Raw genomic sequence first — 22,061 nt, forward strand, 5'->3', positions numbered from 1 at the left:
GCCACTGGCACATGTGCTATGATCCAGAACTGTCTGTGTTGCTAATTTGCTTCTTATCTATATCAAGTCTTCAAACTCATTGACTCATTGTATCTTTAATTTTTAGAAGTTCTGTTTAGTTTTTATAGCTGCTTTTTATTTTTTTGTTTACTTTTTAATGCTAGTGCAGGGGCTTGTAGTCAGGGGTAAACTCTTACTTTGTTGTTCATAGCTGGGACTTTACCATTTGAGCTATGCTTTCAGCATTGTATTTTGAGGTGGAGCTCTCAGACTTCTCTACCTGGGCTGACTTGGAACTTCAGACTTCCAGATTTCATCCTTGAGAGTAGCTGGGATTACAGATGTGAATCACAAATGCTCTACTTAATTCTTTTTTTTTTTTTAATGATTCTAAAAGTTATATACGACTTACACAAGACTTTGTGGTACTGGGTTTGAACTGAGGGCTTTGCTCTTAAAGTTCTTTACCACTTGAATCACACCTCTGGTCCCTCATTAATTTTTTTGATTCCTTCATTTCTTCAGAAATTTATTTATTTTTCTGTTTCAGGCTTTCTATCTGATTATTTCAAAATCTGAAGTATGTGGGGATCTGATTCTGTTCTTTGTTGTCTGCTTTCTATTTTTTGTGGTCATGGTGGTAGTAATGCCACTATATCAGCAGTGGCATTGATATGTTTGTATTTGTGAGCTCATTTTTGGGGAGAACTTACATCTTTGTTGTTTGGGCCAAGGATATATGTTGATTCAAGCAAAACTAACCCTAAACCAGTTTTTGGTGTAACTACTTTTAAGCAACTTTATTTTACAAATACTACTGGTATACTATAAAATGTTAGAAGAAAATAGCAAGTGCAAAAATTGGTCTGGTGCCAAGGTAACACCACTGTTATCACTTGAATAATATATACTGTTTATAACATGTTCTTATCTTGGAACACATTGTTGGAAATCATTGAGGAAACAATTCTCAGTTCCTACCAAATGCCTACAAAGTTAGCCTCTTCCTTGTCTTCCTTTGCAGGTTTTGGGGTTTCAGGCTTTTTTTCTTTTTCTTTTTTATCTTTTGATGAAGATTACCCTTTTCCTTTCTTTTGAGCTCAGTCATGTTTTAAATACTTCAAAAAAATATCCAGTCAATGGACCCAGTACCTCGCTTTCTCTAGTGTGTATATCCCATCCTATCTACCTACTTATTCAACCTACTAATCTATTTTCTGCCTGTAGATTTGCCAATTCTAGACATTCAATATAAATGGAATTCTGTGGTCTTGTCTTTTATAACTGGCTTCGTTTAGTATAATGATTTTGAATTTTTCTTTTTTGTTGGTCATGGGGCCTGAACTCTGTGCCTGGGTGCTGTCCCTTAGCTCTTCAGCTCAAGGCTAGTCCTCTTATCACTTGAGCCACAGTGCTACTTCCGGCTTTTTCTGCTTATGTGGTGCTGAGGAATCTAACCCAGGGACTTATGTATGCAAGGCAAGCACTGTACTACTGAGCTACCTTCCCAGGCCTGATTTTGAAATTTATGTTGTAACATGTATTAGTAACTTTTATCCAGGATGTTCTTCCTCCCTGCCTTCATCTTAGAGCTTCTTTTTTTTTTTTTTCTTTTTCTTTTTCTTCTTTTGGTTGGTCATAGAGCTTGAACTCTGGGTCTGGGCACTCTGTCCCTCAGCTCTTCAGCTCAAGGCTCTGCCACTTGAGCTACGGCGCCACTTCCAGTTTTCTAGTGGTTTTTCGGAGATAAGCATCTCACAGACTTACCTGCCTGGGCTGGCTTTGGACTCAGATCTCAGCCTCCCTCCTGAGTAGCTAGGATTACAGGTGTGAGCCACTGGCGCCTGGCTCTTCAGACCTTCTTGTTACCAAATATAGAAGTCTGAAAGACTTTTTCTAATCATATTTATAAGTATTTATCAATGTTTAGGCTCTAATTTTCTTCCCATTGATTTGAGTGATTTAGATATTGTTTCATTGTTCATTGTTTCATAGTATCAGTATTTTTAGATATTTCACACCAAACACTAGATTATGTAATAAAGTTACTCAATTTTGCTGCTTATTAGTTTTGTCCTATTAGAATGATGTTTTGTTTGGAGGTAGTAGTGTCTTTTGGAAATTTTAGTGATACTCCTCAGATAAAACAAATAAAAGATAAAAAAATTTTTGTACTGGAGTCTTGTCAATACAGTATAATAGAGATTTAATTAGCATAAATAGCATACAGATATTTAAAATTTCCTATTCAGTGGGTTTTAGTACATTTACATAGTGGTGCAACTACATTTTACAGCATATTTGTTATCTCAAGAAAACACTTCATTATTAAGAGCCATTCATTGCCCTTGTCTAGCACATACATACTTATCCCAAGCTTCCATTTGTAGAAAATCATTCATTTATTTTCAATCTAAACGTTTTCCAGTTTAGAACATTTTATACAACTGGAATCATATGGAATGTAGCCTTGTGACTGAATTCACTTACCATGATGATTTTGAGGTTTATCCATATTGGAATATATGTTAATATTTCATTCCTATTTTTATTGATGTCTTTGTCATCATCCTTGCCCCATGCAAGGTGTTGAAATTTTCTGTATATTAATCATGTTAATTGAATGTTGTTATAATTACAGAGAGATATGGGATGAACGAATATAAAATTTACGATTTTTATGCCCTTGGGAACACATCATTGACGAGATATTTTTTAGTTGACACAGTTGAAGATACTATAGGCATCTAGTGAGTAGAAGCTAGAGATTTGGTTAAGCTTCCTACACACACAGTTCCTCAAAGTACAAATTATTCAGTCCACAATGTTAATAATAAACTTACAAGTGAAAATGATAATAGTACCAAAATGATACTAGAACTGATGATTTGATTGTATTGACTAGATTTTAGATATGCCTTTATATATTTAGATATATCTATAAATATTTCATTAACATTTGTGGGATGACTAGTTTTACCTTGTTATTTTCATTAATCCATGTTTGTATGCCAGTTGACTAATGCAGAGCTAACATTGACAACATTTTCTAAATATTGTCTGAAGTTTTTAAGATAAAATACTGAGGATTGAAATTTCCATGTACTACTTCCCCTACGTTGTTCTTTTTTTTTTTGGCAGTTCTGGGACTTGAACTCAGGACCTGGGCACTGTCACTGAGCACTGTTTATGTGATACTGAGGAATTGAACCCGGGGCTTCTACTAAGTCACATTCCCAGCCCCCTCTATTATTCTTTTTTTTCTGTCGGTTGTTGGGCTTGAACTCTGGGTCTGGGTGCAGTCCCTGTGCCCTTCAGCTCAAGGCGAGCACTCTACCGCTTGAGCCACAGTGCCACTTCCGGTTTTCTAGTGTTTTATTGGAGATAAAAATCTCATGGACTTTCCTGCCTGGGCTGGCTTTGAACCGTGGATCTCAGCCTCCTGCGTAGCTAGGATTACAGGCTTGAGCCACTGGCGCCCAGCCCTCTGTTATTCTTCTAGAATAGTTTTTCCAAAACTACCCTCCCTGTGCTTCCTGTTGTTAGATAAAATGTTTATAAAATGTCTATATTGTCTTCAGAAATAGATCAGACACCTTATTTATAATATTAGTGTGCTTACTGAAATATATTTTATTCTTATGTATATTACCAAGATAGACACAACCTGGTTTAAGATATCACAGATTTCAAGTTAACAATCAATGCAGTTCTACTTATCTACAGATTTTTCCCCCTGGTTCTTTATAGAACTATAAAAATAATTTGTCATTTTGATACTACATACCCCTTAGGAAAACTATTTGAGGTGAAATATTTTCTTGCATTTTGATTGTTCTGACTAAACAAAGTGAACTAAGCTAAAATTCAACTATATGTTTCCAAAAAACAATTTCCCTTTTCTTTTGTTGGTCCTGGCTGGGGCTCATGGCTAGTGCTCTACCACTTTAAGCCACAGTGCCACTTGCAGCCTTTTGGTGGTTAATTGAAGGTAAAGTCTCACATACTTTCTTGCCTGGGCTGGCTTTGAACTGAGATCCTCAGATCTCAGCCTCCTGAGTAACTAGGATTACAGGTATGAGCCACTAGCACCTGGTTGCATGTCCCAATTTTTATAGAATGTACATGTAGAATGATAATAGCAAGTAAATGACTAAATAATTTTTATTGTGATAAATAATACAAAGACAATAATTTGAGAACTTGTGGGTAGAGGTAATTAAAAACATTAGTTGAAGTTTCATTGAAGGTACTTCATTGTGATTAAGGGGCAATTCAAACCTTTTCAAATAATCACTAGATCTGTGGCAGACATCTCTTTGTCTTGCAAATGAATATTTGTTCAAGTCAAAGGAAAATGAGTAAATTATAGCTGTTATGCACCAACCCTGTGCGAGTGCACCAGGGTTTGAATTCAGGGCCTAGGTGTTGCCTCTGAGTCTTTTTGTTCAAGGCTAGCCTTTTATCACTTTAGGTACATCTAAACACCTCTGGCTTTTTGCTAGTTAATTAGAGATATTAGAATCTCTTAGGCTTTTCTTCCCTGGACTAGCTTTGAATGACAATCTCATATCTCTGCATCTTGAGTAGCTAGGATTACAGGTGTGAGCCACTAGTACCCTGCAAGGTAGGCTTTAAAATAATAATAATAATAATAAATATATAGTTTTGTTTTGTTTTTAATCACAAGCAAGGGAGGGCTACTGAATTTAAGTATCAGAGACATAGATTGTAACAAAAAGATTTTAGGCCTCAAAAATACGAAGAATTATAGATGAAAATTACTTCCGTTTAGCATTTGCTGACATGTTGTTCACTAATCATGTACAAATATTCTATAGGATCAAGAATGACAAGTTAACTTTTCTGGTTATTTTTTTTTAGCCTGTCATGGAGCATGAACTCAGATCTAGACACTGTCCCTGAGCTTCTTTGGCTCAAGACTATCAGTCTACCACTTGAGCCACAGGCACCGCTTCCAGATTTTCTGTTTATGTGGTGCTGAAGAATCGAACCAAGGGCTTTGTGCATGCTAGGCAAGCACCAAGTCCTAATAGTTGTTGTTTTTTTAAATTGCTATTTGTTTTCTAATGTTATGTTAAAACATGATTCAAAAAAAAGTTGAATAATTTTTGGAAATTTATATATTAGTATTTGTAAATAGTACTATCAAAAGCAACTTGTAGAGAAATTGTCATGCTTATGACTGTAATCTTGCCAAGATTCAGTAATTTCACATGGCACACATCCATTCTTTGTAGCATGTCACCACTGGCAGTGGTTGTAATGGCAGACATGATGTATTTCCCCAAGGAGAAGATAGTGTAAGAAGAAGGTGCATACTTAGTGTGTAGCCTAAAATGAATATATTTAGTTCTTTCTGAATCATCATGTGCCATCAGGGTGTGTCTATATTTTTGTCTCTAAAACTTTGACAATAATCTAAGGAAGTTAACCAGCTCCATCCTGGAGGAAATAACGATTCACTGAGCAAGAACTCACTTTTGGTGGAATGATTATAAAGAGGAGTTTTAGTAATTATCATGCTTATTTTAAAATTAGTCCTTTGTAACTTCAGTGCATTTAGATATTTCTAAAGGACATTGGTTTATTTTTATAATATATTTACGGAAGTGTATTCTAATCCTGTTTTAATTTGATGAATAATTACCTAGTCAGCATTAGACATACAATTAACTATTGGATATCATTTTACAGGAGACTTTGCAGCAATTGATTATGATGTCTTTGCCAAATGTCTTGATTATTGGCAAAAATCCATTTTCTGGTGAGTATTACAATTAGTAAAATGTAACAATAATGTTTCTCTGTTATGCAGTACTATGATGTATACTAAGAGATTATTTTTACATTAATTTACTGGTTTTTTCATGACCCCATGGGAGTTTGAAGTAATGTTCCAGTTTTATTTTTTAGAGAGAAAACAGATTCAGAATATTTTTAAGTTGTAGGTAATATTATCCCCCACTTAACACTAAATCTAGTAGTTTTTCTTCTGTGTCAAATCTAGACTTTTTGGTAGTGACTATGATTTTTAATGCTTCATTATAAACAACCATAGAAAGTCATATAGTTCTAGATTAAAAAGAATATAACCTTAGAAAATAAATGATTTTAAAATGATTTTTAGTTTTATATTTATATATCTACTACCTGTCACTATTAAGGTTGTTCAAGGGTGAGTTTTTTGTTGTTGTTTTTGTTGACTCTTTATTCAAGTGACTTTAGTTAGGTAGAGTGTAACTGACTTAGTATTTAAGTGAATTTGGTGTTTAGAGAGTTTTTAGGATACTCCAATCCTAGATTTTGATAATAAAAATAACGCACACAAAAAAACAAAAATAACAAACCATTCATTTAGAATGGATTTTTTTTTTTTTTTTTAATCGGTCATGGGGCTTGAACTCTGGGCCTGGGTGCTGTCCCTCAGCTCTTCAGCTCAAGGCGAGCGCTCTACCACTTGAGCTACAGTGCCACTTCCGGATTTCTGGTGGTTTATTGGAGATAGGAGTCTCACGGTCTCTCCTGCCCGGGCTGGCTTTGAACCGCGATCCTCAGATCTCAGCCTCCTGAGTAGCTAGGATTACAGGCGTGAGCCACCAGCGCCCGGCTTAGAATGGATTTTTTCCCCCAAGTACTGCCCCCTCCCAGAAAAAAAGGAAAAAATGTTTTAAAAAAAGTCTAGAACTATATGACCTTCTATGGTTGTTTATAATGAAAGTATTAAAAATCATAATCACTACCAAAAAGTCTAGATTTGACATAGAAGAAAAAGTACTAGATTTAGTGTTAAGTGTGGGATAATATCACCTACAACTTAAAAATATTCTGAATCTGTTTTCTCTCTAAAAACTACAACTAGAACATTACTTCAAACTCCCATGGGGTCATGAAAAACCCAGAGAGTTAATGTAAAAATAATCTCTTAGTAAACATCATAGTTTGCCTAGCAAACATGAAACCCTGAGTTCAAATCCCAGTATGGCCAAAATAGAAAAAACAATGCCATTGTTTTCAATTCCATATACATTTAGTAAGTGGTTATCATGTAACTGAATTGTTCTGTTCTGAGTATCTTGTAGTTCAATGAGATGTACACAGATTACTGGGAAATTATAAAATTAACTAGTAGGAAATAAGCAGATATGTACAAAATATTAATGTGTAGTATAAATTATGGCACATTTAATCTTCAATGGGCATATTAGTGAGATTTTGAGACATTATTTTTTTAGCTGAGGAAGACCATACAGAGATATTAGAGCTTTGCCTAGGATGATAATAAGTAATTTAGTTTGGGGATCAGGCGGTAGGAGAAGAAAGGCAGAGAGACTATCCAACATTAAGACAATTAGTGTGTCTATATGTATATTTGAGTGGAATGGTGATTAACATGGCTCACTGTGTCTAGAAAATAGTTTCATGGCAAGTAGGAAGAAATTTCTCGTATGTGGATAAAAATCTGAAGATATGGACTTTATCATTCCCAGGTTAGCCTGATTGTGAAAATGTAGCCTAATAAATATTTTAAGATACTCTCAATTGAATGCCATTGGATAAAGGATATTTTCTCCAGCTATGTTGTAGACCATTAACTTTTCACCCAGCTTGTTAAATACATTCATTTTAGCAGCTGCACTGTCCTAACAGACATTTAAGATTCTAATCTTTACTAACCATCATCCTAAACACATCTCTAATTATGTTTTCCCAATCCAATCACGAATGGTCCCGAATTCTTATTAATAGTCCAACTTTAAGAATAACAGTTGTCTCCATTGTTTATAAGATGCCTTAATATTTGGGGGAGGGAGAGTAGAAATCCATTTAGATTTTAAAAGTAGAAGAATCTTAATATTTGTTTTTTAGTAAGAAATAAAGGAGACTGAGCCCATTTAAGAGTAAGTTTGGCTGACTTTGGAGCATGTCCCTGTAATAATTTAATTTACTTGGCTGATGTAATATAATTTGTGGAGGAGTAGATATATAGTTTGCATACATATTATACAAACTCTTGAAGTCCATTTGTTTATAGCCCTACACAATCGAAATACTTGTTATTTTCTATTATCATATTGCACACAGAGACCTACCCATTTGAATTTTCCACTAAATTTGTTTATATGATGAAGCCTTTGGTCAAGTGATTATGAATAATTACCTCTAGAATTGATTATCCTAGTATGAGAAAGAAAATTGACATAGAGCTACAAAAATGCTTAGTAATTTTTTTTAAATTTCAGAACAAGGCACAGAAGAAGTTAAAAAACTGCTTTTGCTCTTACTGGGATGTGCAGTTCAGGTAAGTTAAAATATTTCTTCATATTTTTATTTTAATACCATCTTCCTTTTAGGCTCTAATTTCTGAAAGATTTAAGGAATAGACCACTGATTTTCAAAGTTTGTGTTAGAAAATATATCTGTATAGTCTCATAAGGAGATTGTGATAAACAATTCTCTTAAAGTTTATATTATCATAGTCATTTAGTCTTTAATTACTTTTTCTATTTGGAGTCTTTTAATAGTCCTGTTTTCCATTTCTTCTCTGAGGTATCTTTAAAAACTTATTCCCCAAAATTTCTTATGACTTGTTTGTATGTGTTCATGTTTTAGGCATGGGGAATGTGAGGTTAATAGTAAAAAGGAGATAGGATTTGTGATAAATGTTTTAGGAGTTTGGATTATTACTAGATTACTCTTTGATCCATAATAATACTACAAATGATAGCTATGATTTATTGACTGTCTGCTTTGTCTTAAGTATTATACTTTACATAGGTTTCTGATATTTTCTCAGATAAAAAGATTATTTAAGCAAAGTTATAAATATATATCTTTTTCTGTTATAAAAATTTATCAGCCAGGAGCCAGTGGCTCACACCTGCAATCCTTGCTATTCAGGAGGCTGAGATCTGAGGATTGCAGTTCAATGCTAGCCCAGGCAGGAAAGTCTGTAAAACTTAACCTATAGTGAACCACCAAAAATTCCAGAAGTGGAGCTGTGGCTCTACTGGTAGAATGCTAGCCTTGAGCAAGAAAAGTCAGGAAAAGCACTCAGGCCCTGAGGACAGCACCCAGTCCTGAGTGCACAGGACTGGGTACACTCAAATAAAATGTTTATCAAAGGCATTATCCACATTTTTAAGGGGCTTAGTTTGGCAAGTTATTCATTAAATAATAGTAAATTCTCTATTGCTCTAGGTAAGAGACTGCTTTTCTAAATCTTAGAGAGCTTACCTCACTACCTTGTAATCTCTAAGGAGAAATGAGCAGCTTGTCACCAGTCAGCAGGCCATATCCTAAACAGGCTAGATGTAGACTCTAGATAGAAGAGACGAGACCATCCTGAACACTCCCCCTCCCCTTTTCCTCTCCTTCATTACTCCCTTCCTAGCTCCTCCCCCCACCCCCTAGTGCTCGCACTCTCTGTCTCTGTCTCTCTCTCTCTCTCTTCCCCCCCCCCACTCCCCAATATTAGAGATTGCACCTGGAGCTTCATGCTTTCTAGCCATATGCACTTAAGCTATACCCTGATATTTAAGCTATACCGTGATATTTTCTACTTGGAATTTTCCCCTCTCTCTCCCTCCTTCCATCCTTCCTTTTCTCCTGTTTTTCTGGAATTGGGGTGATAAATATAAGTTATTTTTATAAATTAGGACATTTCTGAGTCAAGGGAGGTGTTAATTAAGTGAAACAATGTTTCTTAAACTGAGATAGTCACTCTAGATTTAGGTCATATTACTAGTGGGCCAAAGAACTGGTATTCAACTCTGTGACTTCCAAATCTATTATATAATGTTGGTTTCTCATTTGATAAGCCTTATTTTTGGATGAGTTTTTACAGTGTTAAACTATTTTAATTCTTTGTGGAATGAGGTTGTTCATAAACTAATTATAAGCCCACTAGTAACTTTTTATATTCCTCTGCTTAAATGAAACATCCTAGAATGTGTAGGCTTTTATACCTGACTGCTTTGGAGTTATACATTATTATTTTTTTATTGACACATAGTAATCATACATATTTATGTGGTATATTGTGACATTTCAGTATGAATATAACATTTGTAATGATTAGATCAAGTTAATGGACATTTACTAAGTCTATGCATTGGGAACATTCAAAATCTTTTTATAAGCTGGGCACAGGTGACTCATGCCTGTAATCCTAGCTATTCAGGAGGCTGAGATCTGAGGAGGGAGGTTTCAAGCCAGACCTTTTGATAAGTTAACTCTCAAACCCTTCTATTTCTGATAATGGGCATTTTCTTTAAGAAATTATCAAGAAGTTTTTTTATATATCTGAATGACTGTGGTATTCATATTACTTTATTTTACTTTATTAGTGAAGCAAAGTAGAACTGTCTTGCGAAGAACCTACCTTCTAACTTGGCTTATTTTAATTTTGGCTTATTTTCAGGTGCCTTCGAGTTGATGAAAGGGCTGGAAATGTAAATGGAGGAGGAAAGGGATAGTGGGAAAACAAAAAGCGGGCGTGGGGGGTGAGGGGGGCCTGGGGTGGGAAAATGGCTCAGTGGTAGAGTGCTTGCCTAGCATGCATGAAGCCCTGGGTTTGATTCCTCAGTACCAAATAAACAGAAAAAAGCCAAAAGTGGTGCTGTGGCTCAAGTAGTAGAGTGCTAGCCTTGAGCAAAAGAAGCTTAGGGACAGTGCCCAGATGTTGAGTTCAAGCTCCAGGACTGGCCAAAAAAAAAATTGGTGAAAAATTACAAGTTGTACCTGATACTTAAACTAACATATATAGCATTTGTAACTATAAAAATAAAATAGTGGGCTGGGAGGTTGGCTCAGTGGTAGAGTTGCTTGTCTTGCATGCATGAGGCCCTGGGTTCAATTCCTCAGCACCACATAAACAGAAAAGGCCGTAAGTGGTGCTGTGGCTCAAAGGTAGAGCACTAGCCTTGAGCTGAAGTTCAGGCCCCACAACCGACCCCCCCCCCCCAAAAAAAATAGTGCTACTTAGCAACAAGAGAAACTTTTTTTTTTTGGTGGTAGTTCTAGGCCTTTAACTCAGGGCTTGGGTGCTGTCTGAACATTTTTGCTCAAGACTAGTGCTTTACCACTTGGGCTTGGGTGCTGTCTGAGCATTTTTGCTCGACTAGTGCTTTACCACTTGAGCCACAGCTACACTTAAGGCTTTTGCTGGCTGGCTTTGAATTGTGACCCTCAGATCTCAGCCTCATGAGTAGCTAGGATTACTGCCATGAGTTATCAGCATCCAGTTGAGTAATATTTCTTATACCTTTTCCATTCCAATACCCTGTCATCACTTTGATATATCTTCTACAGGTAGATTTTTATATTGCTGTCTTACATTCCAGGATAGCTGTTGCCTGTCCCAAATACACTCTCTCTTTTTTTCTTCTTTTCTTTCTTTTTTCTTTTTTTGTGTAAGCATTGAGAACCTCCTTTGAGAACCTCCTTTGGGAATCACCTTTCTTTCTGATTAGTCCACACAATCTGTATGTAGTCACTTGGTCACTAGTCATTATTTACAGAACTATTTTAACAGGTGATTTATAAATGGAGCCAGGCAAAAATGCTTTGAAAGGTATTACACCATGCAGGAGCAGGCCATGCCAATAATGTAAAATGCTCCTTAACCCAAGCAAAAACAGCTAGGTACAATATAGCAGTAATAAAACCTGGTGTCACAGGCAATGAAGAAAGTTGCATTTCAAGGCAAAAATGTGACAAGAGCATCCAAGAAGTTCAAAACACTATTCCTGAGAGCATACTCTTCATTCTAAAAATCGATTGACTGCTGTAAGCCTCTGGTTTATTTCAGAGCAAGAATTACGAATGATTTTTGCCCAGTAGCCTTATGAAACTCCAAATATTTTGAGTCCTGGTCATAGTCTTTTACTAGAATATTTCAGGTTTTGACTAGGTACTGCTCAGGGTGGACAGGACTAGATGCTGGCACAAGAAGATGCAACCTGCATAGCTGAGAAAATACACTTGGGTTGCAATATGCATACTTTCCACAAAAGTCCCCAGGCATGGTCATTGGAGAGGGGCACAAGGGTGAGGATTGGTAGGCCTGACTGCCTCCCTCAGACCTACAGCTGCTGTCGTGCCCATGTGGTTTGGAACATCAATTAGGGTTTTCTAATAGATGTTACGGTATTGTTTGTTTTTTGGGGTTTTTTTGGTTGTTTGTGGGGACTGAACTCTGGGCCTGGGCACTGTCCCTCAGCGCTTTAGTTCAAGGCTAGTGCTCTACCACTTGAGCCACAGCGCCACTTCTGGCTTTTTCTGCTTATGTGGTGCTGAGGAATCGAACCCAGGGCCTCATGCATGCAGGGAAGCACTCTACCACTGAGTCACCTTCCCAGCTCCTTAAGCATTCTTAATTTTTGTTAGTTGGTGGTTTAACAGTCTGTATAAATTCATATAATCTGGAGATTCAGATGACTTGGAGATTCTTTGGTAGATTTTTATTTCTAATAGCCATTAGAAAAGGAAAAAGAATATTTGAGTAAGGTAGGATGTAAGAAAAGGCACAGAATGGAAAAATGTATGAGGATAATTATATAAATGTATATGTGTGACAATGTGAGGTAAGGAGGGGAATAAAGGTTATTTTAAGATGTTTAGAAAGTATAGAGAAGTGAGGATTATATTTTAAGGTTGAGAGAAGAATTTACTAACTTCATTATACTTCAAAGACTCAACAAAATATGACAGACAAGCTTTTGTGAAGTATGGCTAGAGTCAGTAGAGAGTAATTTATGGTACTATTTGGAAGATACCTAAAACCTAAAGTAGTAAATTTATTTGAGAATAATGAAATGCAAGCAAATTTATTTTTTATATTAAGAGAGCATACTTTTTACTACTTTGAAAACCATTGTCCTAAGCACTTAATATTATTCAAAGTTTTTCTGGTGCTCTAATGTCTTAAACCACATTTCTAGCCCTTTTTGCTTTACTTTGTTTTTTGATAGGGTCTCATGCTCTTTTGCTCAGGTTAGCTTTGTGGAATACTTGTGATTCTCCTACCTCTGATTTCCAAATAGCTAGAATTACAGGTATGTACCACTTGTCCAGTCAAGATTTTATGAAAAAGAGGAAATAAAAAGTTGTTATACATTGTCTTTGATATGAGATGAACTTACAAATAAACTTGGAAACAAGTCTTTGTATATATTTTGTCTCTGTCTAAGATCAGTTCTTGGACTTTTCATTATTGGCTTGCATACCCATTCAGGAGCCTCCAGTATCTTTGTAGAGTGGATAGCACAAGTCCTAACCAATTCTGAACATCAGCTAGAAATTTTGCAGATGTGTTATTCTTCATTCTGGCGCTGATGTAGTTGAGGGATTATATATTATAAGGGAACATTTTTATAGTGTTTGTTGTCTAAAAATTTCTTTGTTCTTAGACCATATAAATTTTGTGGCTTTTAGCAGACTTTAGATTTTATACAGGTTTTTTTGGTATCCAGAAATGTTATTTATTTTAAAGTTTGGCCATTTTGGGTAGTGTTGAAATCAGCTGACGATCAAGTGTTCTTGGAATTAAAATTTGACCTTCATATGTATTCTCAAAAGCAGTTATAACTTAGCATTTACTTCTTTAAAAAACAACTATTCACATTTATATGAACTCATCATTTATGTGAAATTGTTTGATTTTAATTTTCTGCTTTTCATAAAATATGTAAAATGATAAAATTTAACATTTAGCCCTTTTTGTTTTTGGTCCTGGAGATTGAACTCTGGGCCTGGGTGCTCTCCCTGTGCTCTTCAGCTCAAGGCTAGTTCTCTGCTCTACCACTTGAGCCACATTGCCACTTCCAGCTTTTTCTATTTATGTGGTGCTGGAGAATCAAACGTCATGCATGCAAGGCAAGCACTCTACCACTGAGCCACCTTCCCAGCCCATATAATCAGCCATTTTTAAGTATACCATCTTTGGTGCTCACATTGTTATGCTTTGACATTACTTGAAATTGTCTGAAACAAACACTTGTATGTGTTAAGAAAAAAAAGAACTTTTGACTCCATTTTACTTTGTCTTTATTAATTTGCTACTCTCAAGTACCTCATTTAATAGACTCATTTATCCTTTATTTACTGTCCTTGGTTATTGACTCCTTTCCTTAGCAAGGTTCATCTTTGTTGCACTATGTGTCACAATTTCATTTTTAAGGCAGAATGACAATCCATTATATATACCATTTTGTGTTTATCTGTTGATAGATACAGGGAGTACTTTTACTTTTTGGTTGTTGTAAGTAATGCTGCTGTGAACTTGAATGTACAAATAGTTGTTTTAGTCTCTGTTTTCATTCTTTTGGGTATCTACTTGGAAAAATTTGCTGGATTGTTTGGTAATTTGTTGGTTATTTTTAGGAATTGACATACTGTTTTTCCTATGTGGCTGCCCTTTATATTTCCAGGTGACCACCACCAACATTTGTTATTTTCTACCTTTTTGGTGAGATGGGCAATGCTAGGGCTTAAACTCAGGGCCTTGCACTGTTCTTTTGCTAACAGTTGGCACTCTCGCATTTGAGCCACATCCCTATTTACACCTTTTTGCTGGTTAATTGGAGATATGGGTGTCTTGGCTTTATCTTCCAGGACTGGCTTTGAACCAAGATCCTCAGGTCTTAGCATCTTTAATATCTAGGATTACAGGCATCAGCCACAGGCTCTCTGCCTTTCTATTTCCCCCCTACAGTTGTCCTTACAAGAGGGTATTTGTGTTTGTTTGTTTTTCTGATTTTTTTTTTTTAATGTATGGCAGGACTATCTTTTCCTTCCTTCCTTCCTTCCTTCCTTCCTTCCTTCCTTCCTTCCTTCCTTCCTTCCTTCCTTCCTTCCTTCCTTCCTTCCTTCCTTCCTCCCTCCCTCCCTCTCTCCCTCTCTCTTTCTTTCTTTCTTTCTTTCTTTCTTTCTTTCTTTCTTTCTTTCTTTCTTTCTTTCTTTCTTTCTTTCTTTCTTTTCTTCCTTTCTTCTTCCTTCCTTCCTTCCTTCCTTCCTTCCTTCCTTCCTTCCTTCCTTCCTTCCTTCCTTCCTTCCTTCCTTCCTTCCTTCCTTTCTCTCTCTCCCTCCCTTCCTCCCTCCTTCCCTCCCTCCCTCCCCCCCCCCCTTTCTCTCTTTCTTTCTTGTCCTGGGGCTTGAACTCAGGGCCTGGGCACCGTCCTTGAGCTGCTTTTGTTCAAGGCTAGTACTTTACCACTTGAGCCACAGCGCCACTTCCAGCTTTTCCTGTTTATGTGGTACTGAGGGAGGAATCGAATCCAGAACTTCATGCTTGCTAGGTAAGCATTCTACCACTAAGCCACATTACCAGCCCTATTTTTTTTTGAGTGTTCTTATTTTGTGTGTGTATGTGCCAGTCCTGGGGCTTGAACCTCAGTGACTGGGTGCTCTCCTAGAGCTAGTGCTTTACCACTTGAGCTCTACTTCTAACTTTTTTGTTTGTTAATTGGAAATGAGAGTCTCCTGGACTTTCTTGCTCAGACTGGCTTTAAACCACAACCTTCAAATTTGAGTCACTAAGAGTACGTGCATTATCACTCCCCGCCTCCCCCCCCCCCCCCCCCCCCCAGCGCCTGGCAGTGTTCTTCTTATTAATAAGATTTTAATATTTCTGTTCAATACCTTTTTCTACTCAATAGCTTATTAGGGATATACCCTTTTTTCTGTTTTAGTTTGATACTCCACATAAGCCTGTCTTCTTTAGGGTGAGAGTCCTCTAAGAATACCAGGTAAAAATATGAGGAATTTGAAATAGAATGAACTTAACCTCTCTGATGGCACATGTACAGCTTAAGGTTAATGCAGTTTTCCTACTTTTTTTACCCCATATATCCCAGTTTGTAAAAATAATAATCTCAAATATTCTGTTACTTTTCTAATGTATCAGAAGTCAGTTAAAATAATACAGTTAAAAGCAATTTTAGTCTGGCACTGATGGCTCATATCTGTATTCCTTAGATATTCAAGAGGCTGAGATCTGAGGGTTATGGTTCAATGACAGCCCAGATAGCAAAGCTTATAAGACTCTTAATTTCCAATTAACCACTAAAAAGTCAAAGTATAGCTGTGGTTCAAGTGATGGAGCAGCAGCAGCCTTGACCCAAAAAGTTCAAGGACAGTGACTAGCTAGGCCTTGAGTCCAAACCTCAGGACCAGCACATACAAAAAAAGTATTGAGTAATAACATATGGTTATTGATTACCATGTTGGACAACACTGAACGGAACATTTGGTCTATCCAGTTTCATTCTTTCTCTTTTCTGCCCTTTAAAATAAAAAATGAAATTTATTCTGGATCCTAAGAAAGCCTCACCTATTTATAAAATATTTTCAGAATTCTTTTTTTTTTTCTTCTGTCGGTCGTGGGGCTGAATTCTGGGCCTGGGTGCTGTCTCTCAGTTCTTCTGCTCAAGGCTAGCGTTCTACTACTTGAGCCACAGTGCCACTTCCAGCTTTTTTCGTGGTGCTGAGGAATTGAACCCAGAGCCTCATGCATGTGAGACAAGCACTTTACCACAGAGCCAACTTCCCAGCCCCTTTCAGAATTCTTTTTTTTTTTTTTTTTTTGGGGGGGGGGGGGTCCAGTCATGGGGCCTGAACTCTGGGCCTGGGCACTGTCCCTCAGCTCTTCAGCTGAAGGTCAGCGCTCTACCACTTGAGCACAGCGCCCCTTCCGGCTTTTTTCTTTTTTTTTGCTTATGTGGTGCTGAGGAACCGAACCCAGGGCCTCATGCATGCAAGGCAAGCGCTCTACCACTGAGCCACCTTCCCAGCCCCCCTTTCAAAATTCTTAAAGCTCTTAGAGTTTGAATTAAGGTGAGATTTAATAGTAAGTTCCTGAAGATAGTAGGAGTAAAGAAACAATGGCTTTTAGGCTTAGAAAAAGAAATCTGTTTGGTTTAAAATTAAGGTAGGAAAAAACAAAGATAGCTGAATTAGAGAACTCTTTGGGGAGTCTTAGTTATTACCTTTTACAAAGCTGCCATTCTATATTCTGATTGACTCAGAAGCTATTTATGTCAACATTTATATACATGTTAAAGTAAAAAATTGAGGTTACTATTCCTGAAAAGCTAGTTTATATATGCTTTGAACGTACAATTATAAAATAATTAACTGCTTGTTTTCACAAGAACTGTTAAATATTTAAAAGGCAAAAAATAGTTTTAAAACTAATTTTTAACTCTCCTGAAACTCTTTTGACTTCCTAGTTATAACTAGAAATTACACATTCCTGGTGATTTAGTATTATAATTTGGTAAACATGTAGAATATAAATAAGAGCTTAGTTTCTTAATGATCAAAGAGCTACTTTTTCTTTTCGTGAGTGTATTGTCTTCACTAGTAGTTCAGAAATTGGCTGTGGAGATGCATCAGAGTTAGACAAGGCAGTGCTGTCTTTTTTGTATGCACTTCTCATTTGGTAGCTGCAAGAATACAGTTGTACTAGCAGTTGGATTTTGGAAGAGATTAAAGATGCATGTTAAGTTGTTACTTAATACTAGGGAAAATTGTGTTTCCATTTTGGTATATTTAATTTACATAAAGATTTTTAAAGTTTATGATGAATTAATTTGATTATGTGCATTTTTATATATGCATTCTTAAATTTTGCCCCTATTTACTTCATGTTAGAAACAAGTCAAATATTTATTGTATTACCTTGCAAATATTGAAGTAGGCCTCAAAATTGAGTTTCTTTTATTAGAATTGATAGGATGAAGATGTGAGCATGAATTGTAAGCTTGAAGTTAAAATTGCATAAATTTTTTCAAACAAGAAGAAAGGCTGTGTTGTTTGGTGTTAGCCAGGGACTGCCTGAGCATTTTGGCTGTGTTCCGAATTCTGCCAGTGACTCACTTGTGTTTTTTGGCAAGTAACTTATTCTCTCTGAAACAAGTTCTTGATTCTTTACTTCTCTGTAAAGTTAGCATAATAATATTGTACTGACCTCAGATGGGTTGTGTCATAATTTCCCACTTTACAACTTTTCCTACATAAAAATTGTATGGATTTTCAATACCTTTCTGTTTTAAATAAATACTTCTATATCATTATTTCTTTATTAAGCAAATACTTGAAAGAGGCAATTTGAATGTAGAACAAAACCTTTATTGTACTGTACAAAATATAGCCAATGCTGGTAGATTGTTAGTTATATATCAACATTTTAAGGATGATATTTTTCAAAGAATGAATGATTTGTTTTCATTTATTTTAGTGTCAGAAAAAAGAAGAATTTATTGAAAGAATTCAAGGATTAGATTTTGATACAAAAGCAGCAGTTGCCGCACATATTCAAGAGGTAATGACATGTATAAATTTTATAATTTTTAATGAAGTTTCTAGGGTGTCTGTCACTCAGAATACTTAAAATCATGAGATAAGCAAGAAGAAAGAAACTAGAGGCATGACTCAAATGATAGATCACCAGCTGTTAGTGAAGAAGACAAGTGAGAGCATCAGCCTCTGAGTTCATGTCGATTCAGGTACAAAAAATAAAAATAAATTTTTAAAAAAGGGAATAAGAACAAATAAAGATCAAATATAAATAAACACTGTCTTTTCTTTATAGTGCTTTATACATGGTATAGTGCTAACTGTAAAGTACTCATTATTTTTATCTGAGCGAGAGGGTGATTTTTGAAAAGTAAAGTATGTCTTTATTAGAATAGCACAAAGTGAATCAGATACTCTATAGAAATACCAGAAAATGGAAGACTGCTTGTAATTCAAAACTTCTTACAGAAAGGTAAGATAGTAAAATTAGTATTATGTCATTCCTATAATTTCTAAATGAATGACTATAAAATATTTTTGAATATTTTTTCTTGAATACAAATAACATCATTTGTAGAAAGTTAAAGTTAAATCTAGGGAATGATGTATCAAATAATTGGAGTTAATATGATCTATTTGTTAAAATTTATTTTAAGCTGAGTATCTACAGGTTCCCACCTGTAATCGTCCCTACTCAGGAGGTTGAGACCTGGAGAATTAACATTTGGAGCCAGCCTGGGCATAAAAGGTTGTGAGACTCCATCTCCAGTTAACCAACAAAATGTTGGACTAGAGGTGCTACTCAAGTGGTAGAGCACCAGTTGTGAGCAAACAAGTTAATTTAGTGCCAGGCCCTGAGTAAAAGTCCTTCTATTGGCAAAATAGGAACAAAACAGGGATGGGAACATGGATTAAATAGTATCGTGTAGCCAAGCAAGTGTAAGAGCTTGAGTTTAAAGCCTAGTATCACAAAAATATAAAAAGTCCAGTTGCTTTCATAATAGTTGTCAGGAACTACTTTTCTGTAAGGATGTTTTGTTGATGAGAAAATGAATATTCATTTTTAAATCACTTAATTTAAAATAATTTTAATTTTGTTTTCATTAATTTTTTTTTTGTGTGTATGTATACGTACGTGTGTGTATGCGTGTATGTATATATGTATACATATATGTGTATATATGCATATACACATATAAACACAGTCATTTATACATATATGCATATATGTATAAGCACACACATATATTCATTTATTTATACATATATATACATACACACATATATTTATACATACACATATATATATACTTATATATAGTGTGATACACATATAAATATACGTCTGTTGACTTATTATTTTCATGCTTTTTGGTTGTTGTTTTTTTCTCTCCCCTCCCTCACCCACAGACGTGGGGCCTTGGGAAGGGAACTGCAGGGTGGGGCAGAGGCATTTTCTCCTTCGGGAAACCAGATAATGATTGAGTAAAATTAGCCATCCATCCTTGAGACATTCTCAAGGAGGTGGGCTGGGAAGTGTCTGGATGGTAGACAGCTTCCCTAAAAACTCGGTTCTAAATGGCAGCAGCGATGGCAGAGGCATCCATCTTGTTTACAGAACGAGTCTCCATGTTCAAAATGAGACGCCTCTAAACTGAGTCTTTGCATGTTCTTGAGCTCATGTGTGGCTTTCATATTCTGTGTGGGTTGACACACAGGTGGGAAATTCATTGGAGATGAGTCTCTTTTGGAGCACCGGTTCCTGCTCCTCCCTCCTTCCTTCGGGGACATCAGGGAAGAGGTTGCCTCTGGCAGGTTCCAGGCTGGCAAGCTCTGTTTTCATTAATTTTGAGTGTACTTTTGTACATTAAATACCATATTGACTTTTCACTATATGAAATTAATGATTGAGCTAATATTGTACCAAAACGTAATCAGTAGAAGCTGTTTTTTTCACTCCTTTGCTTACCTCTCTTAAGGTAACGCATAATCAGGAAAATGTGTTTGATCTGCAATGGATGGAAGTGTCAGATATGTCTCAGGAGGATATAGAACCACTATTGAAAAATATGGCCTTGCATCTAAAGAGACTTATAGACGAGAGAGATGAACATTCAGAGGTTTGTATTATAAAAGTTTATATTATGAAGGTTTGTATTATAAAAGTTTGCTTTCTAACAAAATAAAGTGACTTTGGAAATTTTTCTGGAATTGATACCTTATGCATAAGAATAGAGATAGGTAATAAAGTACAGCCCTTTTTGGTATCTGTGGAAGATTTGTTCTAAGACTCCTTACAAATACCCAAAGCCTTAAGTGGGCAAATCTCTTATGTAATATGGTATAGTGTTTGTATATACCACACAACCTACAAATATATATACTTGAAATAATCTCTAGAATTACATATTCTACAAAATACTCTGTCATTATATACAGTGTAAATGGCTTGCAGATAGTTATTGTTTTGTATTATTTAGGGAATATTGACAAGAAAAAAATCTATACATGTTCAGTACAGATACATGTTTTTTCTTACATATTTTCATTCACACTTGATTGAATCTGCAAATGTGGACCCCATGGATATCCAATTGGGAAATCTTCCTTCCCTTTCTCCCTAATTTTTTTCCTTTTTCCCTTCTCTCTTTCCCCTTTCCCCTTCCTATTCGTCTTCCCTTCCTCTTCCCTTTCCCCTTCTACTTCTGCTTCCTCTCCCCACCTTTAACCTTTTCTTCCCTTTTATTCTTTTCTTAGTGAACCACAGGTACCAAAAATGAAATATAAGAACCCCGAATTGTTAATAAATAAAACACAGTTAGGTTTTCTTTTTTCTTTTTTAATTAGTATTCTAATTTTGTTTCTACATTTTTTCAAGTTGTCCCCACATTTTATGCCCACAGTTCTGGCAATAGTATAGATTGTGAAACGAAGGAAGTGGAAAAACCATTGCTTTAAACCATAAGAATTTGCTTCAGGTTAATTTTGTAGTTTTATTGCCACATTTTGAAGTTGGAAAAAAATGAGTATGAGGAAAAGGAGAATAACAGGTGTTCTGAATAAAATGTTCTAAAGAGATCTCAAATTTTTGTAGTATGATGAAGTGTGATCTGTAAAAAGAGAATTATTATAAGCTCTTTAAAACAGAACTTTGCTTTGTAAAAAGAACAAAGTTACACTGAATTTTTTTGCACTCTCAAAACAGTTTTTGATTTTAGAACAGTTTAGACTTTAGTGCATGCAGTGTTAATGTTTTCTTAAAAGCAGACCAAAGTATTCTGCCATTCAAGCGAACATACATCTTTTTGTACATATTATTATTATTATAAAGGTGATATGTAGAAGGGATACTGTTTTGTAAGTTAGGTAATGAGTACATTTCTTTTTGGACAATGTTATTCCTTCTTTCCCCATTTTTCCCTCCTGTCCCCGTCCATGAGTTGTATGGTTGATTTTCAATGTAGAGGATACTGAGTATTACTGTTCTATTTACATGTGAGACCCATTTTTGAGATTATTTATATGAGAATTTGTATGGTTGCTTTTGAGACCAATGAAAGTCTACATAGAAGAAATTGCTAATGATTTTTTTCCTGAACTAAACACGTATCTCTATAGAGCCTTTCAGTTTTGATGAGAATTTTCCATTTTACTTCAGGTATCAAAACAGAAAAAAATACAGGAAATGAATTAAGAGAAAAATTAAATTTCTAAACTGGGCTAGTAGACCGAAGAAAGAA

General features: G+C 35.7%; 1 protein-coding gene across 10 annotated transcripts in view; it reads left to right on the forward strand.

Annotated features, from left to right (window-relative positions):
- Ccdc88a (coiled-coil domain containing 88A) overlaps nucleotides 1–22,061 on the forward strand; it is a 127,858-nt gene that overhangs the window by 24,216 nt on the left and 81,581 nt on the right. For all 10 annotated transcript variants that reach the window (XM_042691155.1, XM_042691157.1, XM_042691162.1 and 7 more), the window contains exons 4-7: nucleotides 5,719–5,788; nucleotides 8,265–8,323; nucleotides 18,263–18,346; nucleotides 20,301–20,441. In XM_042691155.1, the coding sequence (XP_042547089.1) occupies nucleotides 5,719–5,788; nucleotides 8,265–8,323; nucleotides 18,263–18,346; nucleotides 20,301–20,441 (354 nt within the window). The remainder of the gene's footprint in view (nucleotides 1–5,718; nucleotides 5,789–8,264; nucleotides 8,324–18,262; nucleotides 18,347–20,300; nucleotides 20,442–22,061) is intronic.

This window comes from Dipodomys spectabilis, unplaced genomic scaffold (assembly GCF_019054845.1).
Source record: "Dipodomys spectabilis isolate Male_0828 unplaced genomic scaffold, ASM1905484v1 ptg000141l, whole genome shotgun sequence".
NCBI classification, from domain to species: domain Eukaryota; kingdom Metazoa; phylum Chordata; class Mammalia; order Rodentia; family Heteromyidae; genus Dipodomys; species Dipodomys spectabilis.